General features: G+C 40.6%; 1 protein-coding gene across 7 annotated transcripts in view; it reads right to left on the bottom strand.

Annotated features, from left to right (window-relative positions):
* LPP (LIM domain containing preferred translocation partner in lipoma) overlaps positions 1-20,117 on the bottom strand; it is a 745,809-nt gene that overhangs the window by 500,205 nt on the left and 225,487 nt on the right. For all 7 annotated transcript variants that reach the window (XM_027538411.1, XM_027538415.1, XM_027538413.1 and 4 more), the window contains one exon: positions 4,097-4,297. In XM_027538411.1, coding sequence (XP_027394212.1) covers positions 4,097-4,289 — 193 coding nt within the window. In that variant the 5' untranslated portion in view covers positions 4,290-4,297. The remainder of the gene's footprint in view (positions 1-4,096; positions 4,298-20,117) is intronic.

Below are 20,117 nucleotides of genomic sequence, written 5' to 3' on the forward strand. Positions count from 1 at the left end.
TCTAAAATCAACAAGAGCCCTAGATATAAAAAATAGAGCCTAGCTTTACAATTTTATCAACTATGTGATTATTGAATAATAATCACATAGTTGAATAATCACATATTATTGAATAATTATTGAGTAATACCCTTCACTTTGGGTAGTTTACCACTTGGTATAATTGCAATACCATCTGTTCCATCTAACTCAGAGAGCTACAATAAGAACAGTCTTTTGAGAATTAGATAACAATGAATATGGAAGTGGTAGAAAAATTATAATGGATTGTACAAACAAAAGGAATTCTACTAAAATGATCATGTGGAATTTGTATCCTATGGATTCACTTTTTTAAAACTCTTATATAAAAAATATTTTTAAAAGAAATTTCAGAAATTGGACAAAGTCAACTCCAGACCACAAGATAACTCCAACTTTACAAACCTACAAACTTTACAAATCCTTCTGTATTATAATCTATTGTAATAAGGAACACAAAATATGATCACAGTTCATTCAGCCAAATTATTGAGAAAAAGAATTTCCAATTGCCAGAGTTAAAATAGTAAGAAAATTTCAAAATCATTTCATAAAACAATGTATTAATAAAAGAAAACAGATCATTTTCTTTAGTATCTACCAAGGATAGAAAAAGCAAGATTTATACCCTGTTCTGCCATCAATGGCAACCCACTCCAGTGTTCTTGCCTGGAGAATCCCAGGGACGGGGAAGCCTGGTGGGCTGCCATCTATGGGGTCGCACAGAGTCAGACACGACTGAAGCGACTTAGCAGCAGCAGCAACTGCCATCAAAGTCTAAGGCTTTGGGAAATGTTTGCAAATTGGAAGCAGAGAGAGGGCCCAGATTACAAGATAAAGAACACTACTGCTAGTACTTTAAAGACCAAAAGAAAAATCATGTCACCTTATTCCCTCACCAGTCTAGAAGAGAAAGTAAAGAGATAAAACCACACATACATACCAAAATCATTCCATAAAAAAATACACAGACACTTAACATGGTAAAATTTGCAAGAAGACAAAACAATAAAAAATATACATGGGCTCATAAGTATATAGTACAAGACACAGAAAGGCATTGGGAAATGCAGGGGCATTCCAAGACACACAGTTGTTGGGGGGAAAAAAATCAATGATAAATGAGAACAATGGTAGCAAAATAACAAAACCCTAAGGCCTAAAGAGTTACTAACTGGGAAAAAAAGTACACCCCACTTTTAAATGTGCCAAAGCCCTTCAGAGAAAGTTATTAGTGGAATACCTTCTAAAAGAAAATTATAACATATGGTATCACATAAATATAAGTTGATGTGGAAAACATGTGGGTACTTTTTCAACTTTCACAGTCAGAATTTAAAAATGAGAAAGCAAACCCCAGAGATTACAGACATAAGACCAGGGTGAGAAATGTAATCAGTAACTTCAAGGTAGCAGTGGTTAAACAAATCCTAGGCTACCAAGCTCAAGGAAAGGGGAGAGGAAGTAAAAATAACCCATACAGAACCATAAGCCCTGAAAAGTATTTGAGAGCCTGAATATGAACCTGGATAAGCAGGTTCACAGTGCCGTAGCTTAACTCTCACTGCAAACATCACTGAGTACCTGCTGTGTGTCAGGTGTCCTGGATGCTGCTGGGAGTAAAGGCATGAGTCAGGCAGCCCCACCTCCAAAAGGTCTGAATCTACCAAAGGAGACAGGCCCACATTCAAGCAAATCTATTAGAAGGACAGTTGTGCAAAGGATTGTATGAGATGCATAGAGGCTACAGTGCAGGGAAAGAGTCCTTGCTAGAATATAATACAAGGGCCTGATAACTCTGGACTCAGACAAAGGGGACCTGATGACCAACTTGATGACAACCAGGTCATCCATCTTCAAACGAATCACTTACACTCTCTGCACTGCAGGTTTTCACCTTGACACCAGCAAAAGGTGGGCTATGATTTCTGTTAGTTTTACACTGTCTTCATGGCTGAAGTTCTTGGAAGTCAGACTCTGAATTAAGCTATGAATGCTAAGGCTTTATGGGCGAAAAATTGAGGGTCAGTATATATAGAGGCAAAGGATAGCATGAGGTGAGCTAACAAGACCTTGGCATCATCAACTCACCCTATAAATGAAAACTGTGTTACCTACTACCTGGGGATTTCACTAATGGTACAGAACATTCTAAATGGACCAAAAAAGAAAAAGAAAATGCATATAAACTTTAGAAAATGTATTAAAAATTAAACAAAAGTAACATGAATTATAAAAATGTTGAGGGCAACAGAAGATGCACTAACATTTAAATTAAATATAAAGGAAAGTAAATCTTACACTTCTAACAAATATCGTGTTATAAGATACAGCAGATGAAGAGACGGAGCTACATTTTAAAAAGTCTGAATATCCATGAACCTTTATCCATGTTTGCCTTTAAAATGCATATATGCAAGAGAAATCTCTTCCTTTACGTATTCAAAAAAGGTTATATTAAAAAGAAAGAGAGACTGGCAGAATTGCAAGAAAGACTCAAGACTTCAGAAATTCAATGAGACTGAGTTGCTTTGAGAGAGGATGCCACGTTCCAAACTGTTTATTGCAAGAGAATTACTGAGCAGTGCACTCACCCATCCAGCCATCCGCCACCCATCCAAATATATATACACATAAGAAGATACAGACATACATTTGACCACACACAACCATTCCCACTAAAAACACAGTAGCATAATAAGAGCCAAGAGGAACATAAGGATGAGTGAGAAACCATATCTTGTTGCTTAAATGGGGAAACAAAGCTTACATTCTTATAAGGAAGTGAGGAGGTGTCACCATCATATGGGGCCCAAGTGCCACATATGCCAAGAAAAGGGGGACGAGCAGCACAGCAGGCTGGGTGAGGACGATAGCCTCACTTCAGAACTACAGAGAGTGTCACCTCTTGTCTCTAAGTTCCCATTTTTTGATGTGAAAAAGCACTGGGTTCATAGAGTTACAGGATAAGGCAACAGAACGACAATGAACAAGCAGAGTGCCTCACACAGACCATCTGGTCAACAGTGGCAGATGAAGGAAAGCAGGAGGAGCAACAAAAGAAGTAGGAATTTGACCGTCAGAATACGATGCATGTGGAAACCCAGGGAAGAGATTACTTCCGACTACCTGCAATCCAGGTCATGCCCAGACACTGGAGAAGGTGACACAAGTAGGGTTGTGACAGGGAACAAAAGGGTGGTGAGGTGGCATGGTAAGAAAGAACAGAGTTGAGCAAAGAGCTGCAGAGGATCAGAGATGAAGCCAGTGTCCCTAGAGAACCAGCGGGGCAGTGAGAGGACCTCACAAAGGATGATGACAGGGTGGGGCATCTCAACACAGAAAGACTCGGCCGCGGGTCCAACTCACTAGAATTCACAGCACTCCGAGTGAAGGCGTCTGAAGCGCGACCATCACCTGTTTTCCCCTCCCTCTCACACATGATGCAGAACCTGCCCCATCCTGACCCTCAAGTGTGCACTGACTGTCCTAACTACTAAGCCCTCCACACAGCTCTGCCTCATTCTCGGTAAGAGGGACTGTCTTTATTCTCTTCATATTAGAGGGAAATTCATCTTACCTCTCCCCCAAAATGAAGAGACAAAATAACAATCTAGACAAAATAACTAGAGAAGGGAAAAAAAAGTCTAAGTGCCTTATCAGGGTCACTTCAAACAGACCCACCATCAGACCACTGCTTGGTAGCATGTGGGACACTTGTCCGATGGCAAGAGGGAGGGGATACTGGGTGGTAGGCACATTTCTACAAGATGATGGGATGGGGGTGGAGGATACTGCAATAGAAGGACACTGAGCTATGAATGAAGAGATGAGGGTTCTAGTTTTAGGTCTGGCCAAAACCACAGTCAGATAACCCCTAACAGATTTCAACCTGTATGCCCAAAAGAAGAGTTGCATAGGTGGTTACTAGGTGATCTTCAATGTTTGACAGTCTCTGTACTATGATGACCATACTACAGAATTATTTTCCCAATGCAACACTGTCCTACAAATCACTTTTATTATATTGAGCTCTCCTGCTGTAGGCAGCCACCTCTGCAATGCCCACACTCACCTTCACCACCAGGTTGCTTGTATGGGTTGTACTTGGGCTTTGGCGCAACGACTGGGGCAAACTTCTTGGGTGGTTGCTGTGTGGACACTGAAATGCTGGGGGTCCCAAAGGAATGGGTGGTCTCCATCCGTGCAGACACATGGCCAAGAGGCTCAGCAGTGCTTTTTGGTGGCAGCCAAGATGGGTGAGACATTGTTGAATCTAGAAGTAAAAATAAACAAACAGTTGCTTTTAAAGAAACACAAAAATGAGAGCAGTATTCTTCGCTTCATTATTGTTTCTACTTAATCCACACCTAATGAAATTCTGAACACAGACTCTGAGATGACGCAAGAAGGAAGGAAGGAAGAAGGAGGAGCAGGTGGAGAGTTATGAGAAAAACTACCTTAACTGAAGGAGGAGAAAAATTGAACACTCCCCTCAACCCATCTTGAATACCTCTCTTCCAACAGTTACCTATTTTAGTGCCTAGCATTCTTCAGAAAATAGATATGAGCAAGAAATGGTTCCCAGCCTTAAGAAGTTTCTATGGTAGGAGAATCTCATATCAGTAAGGCTGGAAAAAAAGCTTCAATTTCATTCAGTTCAGTTCAGTTGTGTCCGACTCTTTGCGACCCCATGAATCGCAGCACGCCAGGCCTCCCTGTCCATCACCAACTCCGGGAGTTCACTCAAACTCACGTCCATTGAGTCAGTGATGCCATCCAGCCATCTGATCCTCTAACAATCTATTAAAATGACTACCACATCAATTAATGATGGTACTATCTAAGTGAGGCTTCCCTGGTGGCTCAGACAGTAAACAATCTGTCCTCAATGTGGGAGACCCAGGTTCGATCCTTGGGTCAGGAAGATCTCATGGAGGAGGGAATGGCTACCCATTCCACTATTCTTGCCAGGAGAATCTTATGGACAGAGGAGCCTTGGCCCCCCCATGGGATCACAAACAGTCAGACACGACTGAGCAATCAACACATACATACATACATATATTATCTAAGTGAGGTAAAAAATAAAGTGTTACTGGGATGCAGAAAAAGGTAAAATTACTTCTTGCAGGGAGCAGAACTAAGACCTCATTAATGAGGTGACCTTCAGATTGAGCTCTGAATGCTGAGTAGAGGTCAGGCCTGAATAACGTAGGCCACGCTGCACAGGTAGGAAAAGTACACAGAACTTCAATTTACTGTGGCTGGAGGGGGAAAATGGAAAAGCAGCTAGCAAAGTAACTAAAAATGTGGGGTGGAACCAAAGCACTGAAAGCTTTGTGTGCAAACTTGAGGACTTTGAATTTATTCTGCAGGCATTAAGGAATCATCTGAGGTTTATTCTTGAAACAAGGGGATGACTAGTACATGGCAGGACACTGAGATGATGCCTCTGGAAGAAGCAGTACTGGTGCTCACCAAGGGGTACTTGGAAACTGGGGAGAGGGGCAGTGTTTGCCACGGTGCCTGAGAAAGGTACTGCTGCATAACGGCCAGGGGCTAAAATATTCAGCCCCTGTGAGCACAGGGCAGCCCCCCATGACACCCATCAGGAGCTCTGCCCATCAGTGAGCTCAAACCATACTGGATCTTTAGGAAAAATTCAATTAGGAACGGGATACGACAGCCAGCCCAGGGACCGCCCTACTCAGACTGAAATATGCTCTGTGAGGAAAGAAAAACGAAGTCTTGGTGTCAGGATAAACCAACCACCCCTCCAGGCAGCACGCAGGCTGGGGCTGAACCTCACATTCTCTCCCTGAGGAGGGCTCTCCAGTTCTGATTGCAAGAGCTCTCCAGCAAGGGGAGGCCCGGAAGCTTTCCTCACCCTCTCCAGCCCCAAATCCACCCTGTAATTTATTACTGGGGCTGAATTAATTGAGAGGGCTCCATGATTACCTCCAGATGTCTGTAACAACAAAGAACACTGGTGTGTGTGTGTGTGTGTGTGCATGTGTGCAGTTGCTCAGTCGTGTCCAACTCTGTACAATCCCATGGACTGTAGCGCGCCTTTTTTCATGGGATTTTTCAGACAAGAATACTGGAGTGGGCTGCCATTTCCTCCTCTGGGGGATCTTCCCAACCCAGGAACTGAACCCTCGTTTCCTGTGTCTTCTGCATTGACAGGCAGTTTCTTTAGCACTGAGCACTAGGGAAGCAAAGAACACGGGAAACTCAGGAGAAAATGCAGGGTCAGAACGTGGTATGGCCGTGGAGAGATAGGGTGATGGGGGAAGCTGGGCCCAGGGTGACCTGGGTAGCATTAGACTATGCCAGGAGGGGTGGCATGGCCTTGAGAAGCTCTGCTTCCCTCATCTGGTGTCCCAGGGACCCTTGCTCCCTGCTCTCACAGAGTTTCATGACAACCAGTGAGATAATAGTCTTCAAGAGTTTTATATACTGTTAAATGCTATGCAAAGTGAAGAGAGGAAAATTGTTGGAGATGTAGCTCTCTGATCAAAGAGAATGACAGGAGTCAATGAGGAAGCCTCGAACATAGGAATAAGGAGTCTGCTGTTACTTAAGCCTATGGTGGTGACACTGACTTCCCAATCTGGTCGCAGGGCCTTCTCTTCCCTTCCTCTCCTGCACCTCATACATATGCTTTGTACACAGTTCAGTTCCTCAGAAGAGCGGGGACCGTATTTTATGTACCCTGAAACAATCATTAAAGCCCAGAACAAAACCGATACAGAAAAACAACTATGAATTTGGTTTATTCCTGGTTCTTAAAACTGGCTGCACATTTTAAAGTCTATGAGATTTTTTTTTTTTAATGCCAAAACCAAGCTCATGTCTCAGGGTTGAGAAACATTAATTTTGGCTTTATTTGTTTAACTGAGCCTCAGTCTTTTACTAAAAGGGGTTAAAGTGTCTGTTCTACTTTCAGTCAGACTAAAATGAATACAAGCGGGGAACAAGTAGGATAAAATAAAGATTTGAAGATTTTAATGCATCACACACATTTGTAATATAAATGTTATTTGTAGATTTTTTAAATGGCTTAATATTATCCTTGCAAATTTTCTATAAATCTCAAGCTATTCCAAAATAGGAACTTTAAAAATGGGTTAATATGGGATACAGTGATTTCTAAAGCAAAGAGGCACATTTCCAAAGCAATTGCACATTGCCAATTGACTGAAGAATCCTGGCCTTTTCAGAAATTCTGTAGATATAAAGGAATAGGCAACTTCTGGGAGACTATGAAAAAGAAAATGTAAGCATCCATATGCAAACCATGCCCCTCACCATATTTTCTGTTATCCCCAGCACCATATATTACCCTAAAACTGTACTCCCCATGGAGGCAACCCCAGGGACCTCAAAGGAGTGCCAGGGTCTGGCTAAGTATCTGTCTGCGTAAGACCTTAACAGCATCTTCCCAAACCATTCTTCTGTATATTAACAATGGCCCAGTAACACCATTCTCAGGATTTATAATGAAATTTAATGACCTTGAAGACTTGCTCATGCTATGTACACCATCTACAATGCTATATAACTCCCATTATTGAGAGAGTTAATTCTTAGGTAGGTTGATAAGAAGTCTGGGGTCTGTGAGGAGGAGAAAGGGGTCTGGGGTTCGTGAGGAAGAGAAAAGCACAATTTTTTTTTTTCTACACTCCTGTATCTTAGCCACATAAAATGTTTTGTGTGTGTGTGTGTGTGTTTTCTTTAAGCCCAGAGCTAATGATTATACAACAAAACAACTCATCTTGCTTTTCCTTAAACTCTGTACCAATGATAATATAACAACAATATATCTTGCTTGAGGACATGTTTCTTTTTCTTAACAGGAAAGTTCTGACTAATCTTAAGACGTACGTTCTAGGAGTGGGTCTGGTAAGACCTTTCTACTGTTAGTTCTAATCTTGTTAATTTGAGACGTATGTTGTGAGAGTGGGTCTGGTAAAAGTATGTACGGCCTTGATAAAACTCAGTGGGGCACTCTTCGGCCCCCTTTTGATGTCTATGTCAGAAGCTTTCTCTGTCCTTTTTATACATTAATAAAATTCTGCTACACAAAAGCTCTTGAGTGGTCAAGACCGGTTCCTGGTCCCAAAGCGAAATCACGTTCTTCTTCGGAGATCACAAATGCAACATCAATCACCATAAGCTATCATTACTTTCTATCAAATCTTCCACCAACCTTTTTTTGTTTGTTTTTTTTCACCTTGACCCAGCTGAAACGTCTCTGATGCTGTGAACATTTCCCTAACTCCATCCAAAAAGAGTAGCTTAATTCCTGGGCTCTTCTGGTATTTGTTTCATACTTATAACAGTCATATATACGCTATTTTATCACTTGCCTATCTGCCCCAACAATGCCTGGCCGGGAAGCCCTTAGAAAAATATGCTATGCATGAATGGGTGAGTGAATAAATGTTGATCTCCTTGGTTACTCATCCCTTTCTAGGATCTCTGCATCACCCTTCTTAGCATACAGTGATATGATCATCTTTTTTTCCCCTCCCTTAACTTATATATGTAACTAATTGTGTTGATAGATGTCTTAGATTTCCAGATATTGAACTAAGCTTTGCTGTCCTAGGGAAAAATCCTACTCAGTCACAGTCACGATTTTTTGGTATACTGATGAATTAAATATGCTAATTTACAAAGAATTTTTGTACATAAAATCATAAAGAATATCATTCTCTTATGTTTTTCCTCTACTTGTTTTCAGTTCAGTTCAGTTCAGTCGTTCAGTCATGTTCAACTCTTTGCGACCCCATGAACCGCAGCATGCCAGGCCTCCCTGTCCATCACCAACTCCCGGAGTTTACCCAAACTCATATCCATCAAGTCGGTGATGGCATCCAGCCATCTCATCCTCTGTCGTCCCCTTCTCCTCCTGCCCCCAATCGCTCCCAGCATCAGGGTCTTTTCCAATGAGTCAACTCTTCACATGAGGTGGCCAAAGCACTGGAGTTTCAGCTTCAGCATGAGTCCTTCTAATGAACACTCAGGACTGATCTCCTTTAGAATGGACTGGTTGGATCTCCTTGCAGTCCAAGGGACTCTCAAGAGGCTTCTCCAACACCACAGTTCAAAAGCATCAGTTCTTAGGTGCTCAGCCTTCCTCACAGTCCAACTCTCACATCCATACATGACCACTGGAAAAACCATAGCCTTGATTAGATGGACCTTTGTTGGCAGAATAATGTCTCTGCTTTTCAATATGCTATCTAGGTTGGTCATAACTTTCCTTCTAAGGACTAAGCGTCTTTTAATTTCATGGCTGCAATCACTATCTGCAGTGATTTTGAAGCCCAAAAAAATAAAGTCTGCCACTGTTTTCACTGTTTCCCCATCTATTTCCCATCAAGTGATGGGATCACATGCCATGATCTTAGTTTTCTGAATGTTGAGCTTTAAGCCAACTTTTTCACTCTCCTCTTTCACTTTCATCAAGAGGCTTTTTAGTTTCTCTTCACTTTCTGCCATAAGGGTAGTGTCATCTGCATATCTGAGGTTATTGATATTTCTCCCAGCAATCTTGATTTCAGCTTGTGCTTCTTCCAGCCCAGCGTTTCTCATGATGTACTCTGCATATAAGTTAAATAAGCACAGTGACAATATACAACCTTGATGTACTCCTTTTCCTATTTGGAACCAGTCTGTTGTTCCATGTCCAGTTCTGACTGTTGTTTCCTGACCTGCATATAGGTTTCTCAAGAGGCGGGTCAGGTGGTCTGGTATTCCCATCTCTTGAAGAATATTCCAGTTTATTGTGATCCACACAGTCAAAGGCTTTGACATAGTCAATAAAGCAGAAATAGATGTTTTTCTGGAACTCTCTTGCTTTTTCCATGATCCAGTGGATGTTGGCAATTTGATCTCTGGTTCCTCTGCCTTTTCTAAAACCAGCTTGAACAAATGCAAGTTCATGGTTCACGTATTGCTGAAGCCTGGCTTGGAGAATTTTGAGCAGTACTTTACTAGCATGTGAGATAAGTGCAATTGTGAGGTAGTTTGAGCATTCTTTGGCATTGCCTTTCTTTGGGATTGGAATGAAAACGGACCTTTTCCAGTCCTGTGGCCACTGCTGAGTTTTCCAAATTTGCTGGCATATTGAGTGCAGCACTTTCACAGCATCATCCTTCAGGATTTGACATCACCTCCACTAGTTTTGTTCGTAGTGATGCTTTCTAAGGCCCACTTGACTTCACATTCCAGGATGTCTGGCTCTAGGTGAGTGATCACACCATCGTGATTATCTGGGTCGTGAAGATCTTTTTTGTACAGTTCTTCTGTACAAAAGAAGAACTTGCCACCTCTTCTTAATATTTTCTGCTTCTGTTAGTTCCACATCATTTCTGTCCTTTATTGAGCCCATCTTTGCATGAAATGTTCCCTTGGTATCGCTGATTTTCTTGAAGAGATCTCTAGTCTTTCCCATTCTGTTGTTTTCCTCTATTTCTTTGCATTGATCACTGAGGAAGGCTCTCTGATATCTCTCCTTGCTATTCTTTGGAACTCTGCATTCAGATGATGCTTATATCTTTCCTGTTGTCCTTTGCTTTTCACTTCTCTTCTTTTCACAGCTATTTGTAAGGCCTCCTCAGACAGCCATTTTGCTTTCTTGCATTTCTTTTCCATGGGGATGGTCTTGATCCCTGTCTCCTGTACAATGTCAGGAACCTCGGTCCATCAGGCACTTGTTTTACTTATCTACTTGTTTTACTTATCATTATTTGGTTTAGATATGGGAGTTCTGTAGCCTCTTCTACTGTCTGGATTAGTTTAATGGTAAGATTAAGACTATCTGATCTTCAAAGGTTTATCAGAATTCAGTGTAAATTCATCTAAATATGATACTTTCTTTAATGATAAAGCTGAATCATCTTTCCAAGAACTTCTACAATAATTGTAAAAAAATTGTACTTCTTTTGAGGTCATTTTTTGGTATTTATATTCTGCTGGAAATTCATCAATTTCTTCTTGGTTTTATCTTTGTTCCCTTTTATCCAAGATACCTCTCCATTAAAACTGATATCTCAACTACTATGTATCATTTAGATTCTGAGCATCACTTCCTACTAGTCCTTTAAGATATAATTCACATTCTCCAACCTCCAGTTCAAGCTGTGTCCCCTTTCACAACATTTCCACAGCACCTGGAATACTGTCATCACCACACACATCACTTGTCAGTCTGCCTCTCTGCTTGCCTGTATCACAAACTAAACTCTTGAATCCTTGAGAGCAGAAGTAATTATCATTCTCTAATCTCAGGGCCTAAAATATGATAGGCACTCAATAAAAAGTCTGTTAATTTAATGAATGAATAAATTTAATTGCCTAGTGCTGGAGCTCCAGATAAAATGAAATCTCATCCTGTACTCACATCATTCAGATTATCATCCTATTTTCAAGGAGTTTAAAGACTACCTGAGGAAGATATATATTTTATATGTGAAAACAGAAAAAGAGCAACATCAAGATATACAAAAAGAAACAAAACAAGCAAACAAACAAACAAACAAACAAAAACACTGGCATATGTCACAAGATCCAGCATAGAAGTAGCCATGAGCAAGGAGTCTGAAAGCTAGGTGGCTCCAAAAGATAAATGAAACAAACCAAAGGACAATGCCAGAAAATTCTGTGAACTGGAGGAAGAAGTAAGGCATTCCTATAGGAAGGGAGCAGACCAGCTAAACTGAAATGAGGGGCTTAGAAGATGTGCAGAAAAGATTGGCAAGGTTAAATGAGCTTTGCTTTTCAAAGGTCTTATATAGAGAAAGAAAAAGCTAGAACATTTATCTTTGAACAGGAATCTGACAGGAGCGAAAACCTGATATATTAAAAAAAGAAAAAAAACAAATCCACACAGAATGGATCCAAGGAAGGAGAAAAATACAATAGTATACACAAAGAGTCCCGATGACCCCAGTTCTAGTCTCAGCTCTGCCAGTGTGACCTTTAACGAGAGAGGATGCTCATTTGCAGAATGAATGTCTGTAAAGTCCCAATTAGCTCTAATATTCTAGAGTGCTTTCCTTCTCTGAAATCTTAATTACAGCCCTTCATTTTGATAAATGAGTTTGAGAAAACCTCACAAGTTTAGTGAACGGGCAAACTAGAACATTTCCCTGGGGTTTCTCAGCTTCTCAGAAAGAGACCCCTGGTAAACACAAAGATAAGCACTGGTGAGAGCTGGTTTTGCTGGGCCAAAACTTACCCTGCTCTTACTTCCTCTGGTTCTAGATTGGTTTCACTCTAAGTACATAATCATCATGAAAGCAAGAAGTGAAAAGGAAGATCTACACAGAGGCCCTGAAAATACACAAACACCATCAGAAAAGAGGAAAACAAGAGAAGTGGCCCTCAACTAAGCAAGATGCCTCTGCTGATGGGAGTTAAAGAGCTGGGGCTCCCTAAGCACTAGACTTTCAGGAACTGTCATCAAATGCAAAGCAATTAAGAAGAACCTAGATAGGTTCACTTATTGCCACTCTGTTGCTTTTGTTTTTACTCCTCCTAACTGTTCAGAGGTTATAAGAAAGCTACAGACTGGCAATAAATAGCAAGTGTTTATTTAGGATATGCTTGTGCTCAGTCACTATGTTGTGTCCAACTCATTGTGACCCCACAGACAGTGGCCCACCAAGCTCATCTGTCCAAGGAAATTTCCAGGCAAGAATATTGGAGTGGGTTGCCATTTCCTTCTCCAGGGCATCTTCTGGACCCAGGGATCAAACCTGCATCTTCTGAGTTTCCTGCACTGGCAGACAGATTCTTTACCACTGTGCCACCAAAGAAGACCCTCATTGAGAATGTACTATATGCCAATTTCCTACTTGCAACATATTCATCCTGACAATTATATGTGGTGGGGTTACCGTTCTCCATATTTAGCAGATCAAGAAAGTAAGGCTTTAAGAGTTAAATAACTTGCTCAAGGATACATAGCTAACAAATAGCCAAGCTGAAGCCTGGACACAAGTTTTGGACCCAAAATCTATGAACTTCACACCATGGTACTACCTGTTTGTTTGGAGGAAAAAGAAATCCAAAGGAAATCATCACTTAGGAGATTTTGCTTTATATCCATTCCAGGTTCCTGCATCCTACTTGCCGAAATGTCTTCTCCATTCTGTTCTGCCAAACCTAACTTCCATGAGCCATGATTACAAACTGAAAGTTTGGCCAAACTGATTAGACACAAGGAAACATGAAACACGAACAACTGCAAAAGCCCACGTGATAACCAAGACCCTCCCTCTACGGGTGGGAACACTTAGGGCTACAGGTAAAGTGACATTTGACGCTAAAAAAGTTACCAAGCCTCTCTAAAGATAGAATGTGAATGACAACTCATGGTCATCCACAAAAACAGAATGAACTAGTGTTTGCTCAAGTTTTGCTTCTTTTCTAAAATCAATAGTGTATGCTTTGTCAAACATTTACATAGCTCACCAAAATTCAAAAAACAACCAGTCACTTGTTACATGGTATTATCTAATATCAAATGCTACAAGCTTAAAGAAGTGGTTTTCAAAACTGCACACTAGACTCATCTGGGAATCTTTATGTATGTATTCTGATTCAAGGGTTGGAAGCAATTGACTTAGAGCATTTATATTAATCTTTAAATCATGTTGCATTCACTAAATCTCCCTTGGCAATTAACCTAAGGCCTGGCTCTTGGTCAATGTTTGCTGAATAAATGAATGACACTGAAGGAAGGGACAGGTATGAACATCACTATTTTATTGGTGGAAGAATTGAGAGACTGAAGAATTGAGAGACTGCTTTGTGACCGAAACATCAGAAGCAGTTGAGGGCTGACTTAAGTTTAGGATTCAGGTACTTAGCAACATTTTCTCCACTTAAGTGATTAAGATTTAAATAACACTTTCCTATACCTTTGGAGATTTTTAACAATCTTCCCTCTTTGTATAAAAGTCAGTGCCTTCCTAGAATTTCAAAACTGCTTTCTTTTTTAACTTTTTATTTTGTATTGAGGTATAGCCAATTGACAATGTTGTGAGTTTCAAGTGAACAAGGAAGGGAGTCAGATATACATATACATGTATCCATTCTCCCTCAAACTCCCCTGCCAGCCAGGCTGCCACCCTGAGCAGAGTTCTGGAACTATTACAGTGGTACACTGTGCATCCTTCCCTAGACTACAGATAGATATCCTTTTCTACACCTTGGTCCTCAGCTGGAAGATACCTGAGCTTCTGAATTCAGACCCAGCTCCCAGTCTCAGCTATGCCACAAGCTCATAGTGCAACCTTCGCTTTCTATGGGATCACAGTGGCTGCCCCTAAAAATGATGTGATTGGACTATTTTGTGCTGTTCGCATTTACTCATAAGTCAGGTCCAAGTCTTTGTGACTCTACAGTAGCCCACCAGACTCCTCTGTCCATGGGATTTCCAAGGCAAGATTATTGGAGTGGGTTGCATTTCTCCTCCAGGGGATCCTCCCGACCCAGGGATCAAACCCAAACCTCCAGCATTGCAAGCAGATTCTTTACCCACTGAGCCAGCGAGGAGGCCCAATTGGACTGGATTATTAGATGAATGCAAATGACAACTCTACTTACAAACTCAAGTCTAGGGAAGATCCTGACTGTAGAACTAGCCAGAAACAAGTAAAAGTCAGCCATGGAGATTCCTAATCATCCATAATCCTCCTCTTAGCTCATCAATGAGGAATCACAGCCCTCTTTTGTTTTTCCTTCTTTCTTTTGTCACCCGTTTCCTGACTCTTCAATCCTCCCCATTGTGGGAGGGAAACTTAGATTGATCTCAGAGATTACCAAGGTATCAATCAAGATTTATTATGCACAAGCAAATAAGTACTTTAGGCAAATCTTTTCCAAACGGTGTAGGTAAGTCCTTACCAGTGTAATTACTAAGCAGATATGCCATGGCATGTGATAGAAGCGTGGGAAGACAACGTTAAAGAACAAGGCAGGCTGAAAATTGCACACAATTGTTAGTTGAACAGCAAATGTAATCACTCTTCTTCTGATGAGAGCTAGAAGGGCAAACAGGATCTGCCATGGGCTGAAAATGTCAATGCATTCACTCCACTTCTCTTTACAGGCAGCTCTTGGCCCTGCACTGGCTAAGCGCCCCACTCTCTGCATGGACAGCTGGCATTACTCGGAAGGGGTGACAAGAGAACATCTCTACAGAAATGCCAAACCTTTATATAGACTATCTGAGAGACAGTTGGAAATACAGGGAAAAACATGGGACTGAGATGCAGAGGACTTGGGTGGAATTTCTAGCTCAGCCACTAATTGGCTCTGTGGCTTTAGTAACTTGACTTCTTTGAACGTCAGTGTGTCTCCTTATCTTTAAACTGAAGATGAGATGCCTGCCATCATTCCTTCTGACCCTCATGGTCGATGACTCCTCCTAGCAAGTCCGCCAGTTGAGTGAGCTGAGGTTTCTTACAAAACCAGCTTCTCTCCTGTGAGTCCTCGTGAGTGGGGATGGTGGAGTGAAGAGAGGTAGACTAGGAATCAACAGGTTAAGTGCCAACCTGCCTGGCACAGAGTGAGTATGAATACAAATCAGTGCTAAAGGTATAATCCCTATGGCTGGCAATACAGATGATGGCAAGGAAAATCCATCTATGAATACATTTGCAGATGCCAGTAAACTAAGAAGCAGGAAGATGGAGAAGCATCAATCCATTCAAGTAAACATCCGTCTCTGATAAAGAAGTGAGGCAGAATAGAACATACCCCACCTCGCACTGCCACTCCAGATTCAGAACGTCACACCAAAAGGGAACAATCCACCCAGACAGGGAAACAATAGTGCTGGAAGACCAGGCCTTGCAGGAAAAGGTAAAGCAGAGAGTGGAATCAAACTGATTGCTAGCTCCTTGGTTTTTATTTACCACAACCAGGTGACAACAGCCAAGACAGGCTATTCAGTGGCCAGGAGGTCACAGCAAGTCCCAGGTGGGAGATATCATAGGGACCAATTTGTTCCTTCTAATTTGACAACCAAGATTTTTAAAAGCTGAGATGGCTTATGCAATATAACACAGCAGTTAGTGCGTATCAGAGATTGGATACATACCCAGTCACTCTGCTTCTAGAAAGGTTTGCAGTGGAAAAGTTTCATTAAACAATCGAGAAACTCTATTGACCATTGGATAGTAACTAGAAAGAGTGAGTAAAAGGGAAAGAAATAGACACAGGAGCAAAGAATTTCTCTTCCAAAAGAGCACGCATGCCACTGGAAATTAGCACTGAACTCATGACCCCAACATTGCACTTCAGATCACATTTAGTGACAATGGTTATACTTGGCTAAGTGAACAAGAAAATATGTACCCTGTCTGGACCTCAAATTCTCCAGCTCTAAAATAATAAGCATTAAGGAGATGATCTCCAAAATTCTCTCTTTCAAATCCAGAAAGATGATGCCGAAGAATATATTTTCACGGCAGCAGTGGAGAAAGAGACATAGAGAACAGACTTATGGACACAGGGAGAGGGGAGCAGAGGGTGAGACATATGGAGAGAGTAACATGGAAACTTACATTGTGATATGTAAAATAGATAGCCAATGGGAATTTGCTATATGTTTCAGGGAACTCAAACAGGGGCTCTGTATCAACCTAAGGGGTGGGATGGGGAGGGAGATGGGAGGGAGGCTTAAGAGGGGGGGAATATATGTATACCTATGGCTGATTTATGTTGAGATTTGACAGAAAACAACAAAATTCTGTAAAGCAATTATCCTTCAATCAAAAAAATAAATAAGGTTTTTTTTTTAAATTCCTTCTTTCAACAACATGCTATGTTCTATCATGGTACAGCTAGTCTGTAGAGTATGCTGTGCTTATTTTTAAAATGTGCTCTTAAGGAGATTTAAGTCTCATTCTAACAGATTTTTTTCTGTACAAGGCCAAGAAAAGGGGACAATAAATACCTTGAGCTCTTTGAGTTCAGTAAGTCTATTCCTAAAAGTGGAAATCTGGCTTTACAAAGATGAGATTCTCATTGCCTGATTCATAAGCATTTAAAATCCTGATATATATCTTGTACCTTCACCAGGATGAAAAAATGACCAAGGGAAAAATCACCAACAGCATCTCTGATGAGGCCTAGCAATCCCCTTGGTGGTTATCTGGCTGGAATCCTCTCATCCTAAACCCACTGCCAAGTGGGTAGGTCCATAAGTTAATTGCTGCTCATTGTCTGCATTGCCCTGACAGCTTGTTCAAACTTGTATTAAAACACACAAATACCACATTCTAGCTATCTGTTTATAGGTCTGTTGTACCCATTAGATAGGTCAGAGACTATTACTAGCCCTTGAAGGATGTTTTCACTGGTTTTGATTTTTTTAAATAATTTTGTGTTCTTCTTTATTATAAATTCACATTGATATCCCCCAAAAATTATATTAAGTAAGAGAGAGAAAATTCTATTTAGATACAGTATAAAAAGCAGAAAAAGTTCACTTTGTCCTCAATGAATATAAACCCTCTGTTGACAAATCTCAGGCCATGTTCACATGACACTGCTCTTTGTGACTCTGAAGCGATGTTTGCTCAGACCACAGAACCAGCCAAGAGTACGCATAGCAACAAGACACAGTTAACTGTTGCCCTGCAGCCTTCTAAACACTATATTGCTCACAAAGCTGTCACCTGTCAACTGTACTATTTGCACCCTACTATCACATTACTGGTTGTAAACTAGTTCAGAGCTTTTGCATAGAGTTTGAAGGCTATAATTTGAATTAACATTATTGAATTTAGATAATATTATTGCAAATTAAAGTTTCCAAGTTAATCTTTATCTGATAATTAATTTCATCTTAAATTTCTATTAAACCCAAGATCTACTTCATCTTAGGGTTAAAATACAAGGATATTGCTAAATTCAGTTAAATTGCTCAGTCACTGGAAAAATAAAGGGAGGAAGAAGAGGTACAACTTTTCCTCTTCAAGGATCATAAGATACAGTTTTTAAAAACAAAGAAACTCAATGCCTTATAGCTCTGAAATTATAGTTTCTGGTTAACACCAATCCAAGAGCCTGGAGAAGCTTCTCAGCATTTAAAATGGCATAAAAAAACAGACAGGCTTCTCATTAGAATGTGTTATAAATTCAAGTTATGTAAGAGAGGCTAGTTTTGCAATTTCACATTTAATAGCAAAACAATTGAAACCATTTTCAACCAGTGACCTTTTTCTTAAGTCATGTTGGAAGTTGTTCCACTTTTATTTCAAGATTTTGAAACAGAGACAAAATCTGTAGAAGCGTCGACCAATAGCCGCTGAGTAAAAACGAGCCAGGCTGTTTCGGATCAGTTTCAGAATGACAGGGGTGGATGTTATTCCTTTTCAAATTTCTCTCGATGAGAGTGCTGGTGTTGTGCCTCCTGTATTTTTATCAATTACTGATAAAAATAAGACAATGCCGTGTGTCAAAAATATTCTAAGTGGGCTAATATTCTGGGGAAATAAAACACACACACACTTTAAACATACATAAGGTAGTAGCTAACAACTTAATACAGAAGTTTAATATCCAAGAGGCATGAAATTGTTAATGAAGTTATTTCTTCTAATGCAGAGCTGAAGCTGAAACTGAACCACCCTCTGTGAGTCTGCTTATCCACACCAATGACAAGGAAATTATTACTTCACAAGGCAGCTCCTTTCATGGCAGAAAAGTTGTAACTACTAGAAAGTTATGTAAGGCTGAAACCGGCATTCCCCTAAGAACCACCGATCAGTCCTGCCTTTGCCTTGGAATCATAAGCCTTCTTCTACACGGCAGCCCTCCAGATACTTAAAATATCTTTTTAGTTTCCTATTTCTTTTTTTCTGTGTCCCAAGTTTAAATAGTCCCATTCTTCTTTTTTTCTCCAACTAGACTTACAGCTTGAGAACAATAACTCAAACCAGCAGTTTTCAAACTTATCGTTAATAAAAATGGGTTTCTTCACACCAAATCTTTAATCTTCACACCAAAACCCCAAGAATAAAATAGACAAATTGATAAAGTGATTCCTCGGATTTATTTAAATCTTTGTCTTTTGACAGAATACACTTCAGTTTCGGGGAGGGGGATTCGGGGGGGGTGGGTGGAGTGGGGAGAGAGAAGTAGAAACCTAATTACCTCCAATAAGAACTCTGCACTGAGCCAGGTTGACAACCCTCTGCTTTAGAATATTACAGTGATTGTAGCAAATAAAGAACACAGATGGTGTCTTCCTTTATTTTCCTAGTGCCTAATACAGAACCTGTCCCATCATCAGGGCTCAGCACGTGATTATTATATAAAAGAGAAGGGAAAGATTTGGGAAGATGAAGAGTTAAATTCTGGTTCTGAATCATGTCAGTTCACATTTCAAACACTGTTCTCCACAATTTCTTATAATTAGAGTGACCATGCATCCAATTTATGCTGTTGTTCCAGTGTAATTATTAACAGTACGCCTTTCACTCTCGGAAGAGTCCCAGTTTAGACAATCCCTTATATATAGTCACTTTACTTATAATGTAGTACTAATGAGAGTCAGTGAGTCCAAGAGAATTCTGAACATGTTAGGATCCTCTCACATAGGCTCCCTCTGGCCAAAGACCTCCCATGCTTTGAGCTTGGAGCTTATTACTGCAATTGTTAAGAGGGCAGAGCAATCAGCAGTGAGGAGAGATCTTGGGGGGCTACCCTGCTCCAGAAGCATGTGCTTTCCAGTAAGGAGGGAAGAAGGTACCAGAATGATCGTGCAGGAGTAGAAAAATACAAGATATAGCAGAAATCTACAAGAAGCTAGCGACTACCGCCTCACTCAGCCTCTTTCTCCTGAAGCAAAGAACATCACCTTTTCCAAGAAAATCAGATTATTGACTTCAATTAAATCTTTACTACCTGTCCACTCCTGTCACCACAACCATCAGTATTATAAGAAGTTTTATGTCTACTTCATTTTAAATAGGGCAGCAGGTTTGACTAACTCTGAAATCGGAATAGGAAAAATTAGGGAGTGGGCAAGAAACAGGAATAAAGTGTGTCCAAATGTATTC

The sequence above is a fragment of the Bos indicus x Bos taurus genome, chromosome 1 (assembly GCF_003369695.1).
Source record: "Bos indicus x Bos taurus breed Angus x Brahman F1 hybrid chromosome 1, Bos_hybrid_MaternalHap_v2.0, whole genome shotgun sequence".
In the NCBI taxonomy this organism is placed as follows: domain Eukaryota; kingdom Metazoa; phylum Chordata; class Mammalia; order Artiodactyla; family Bovidae; genus Bos; species Bos indicus x Bos taurus.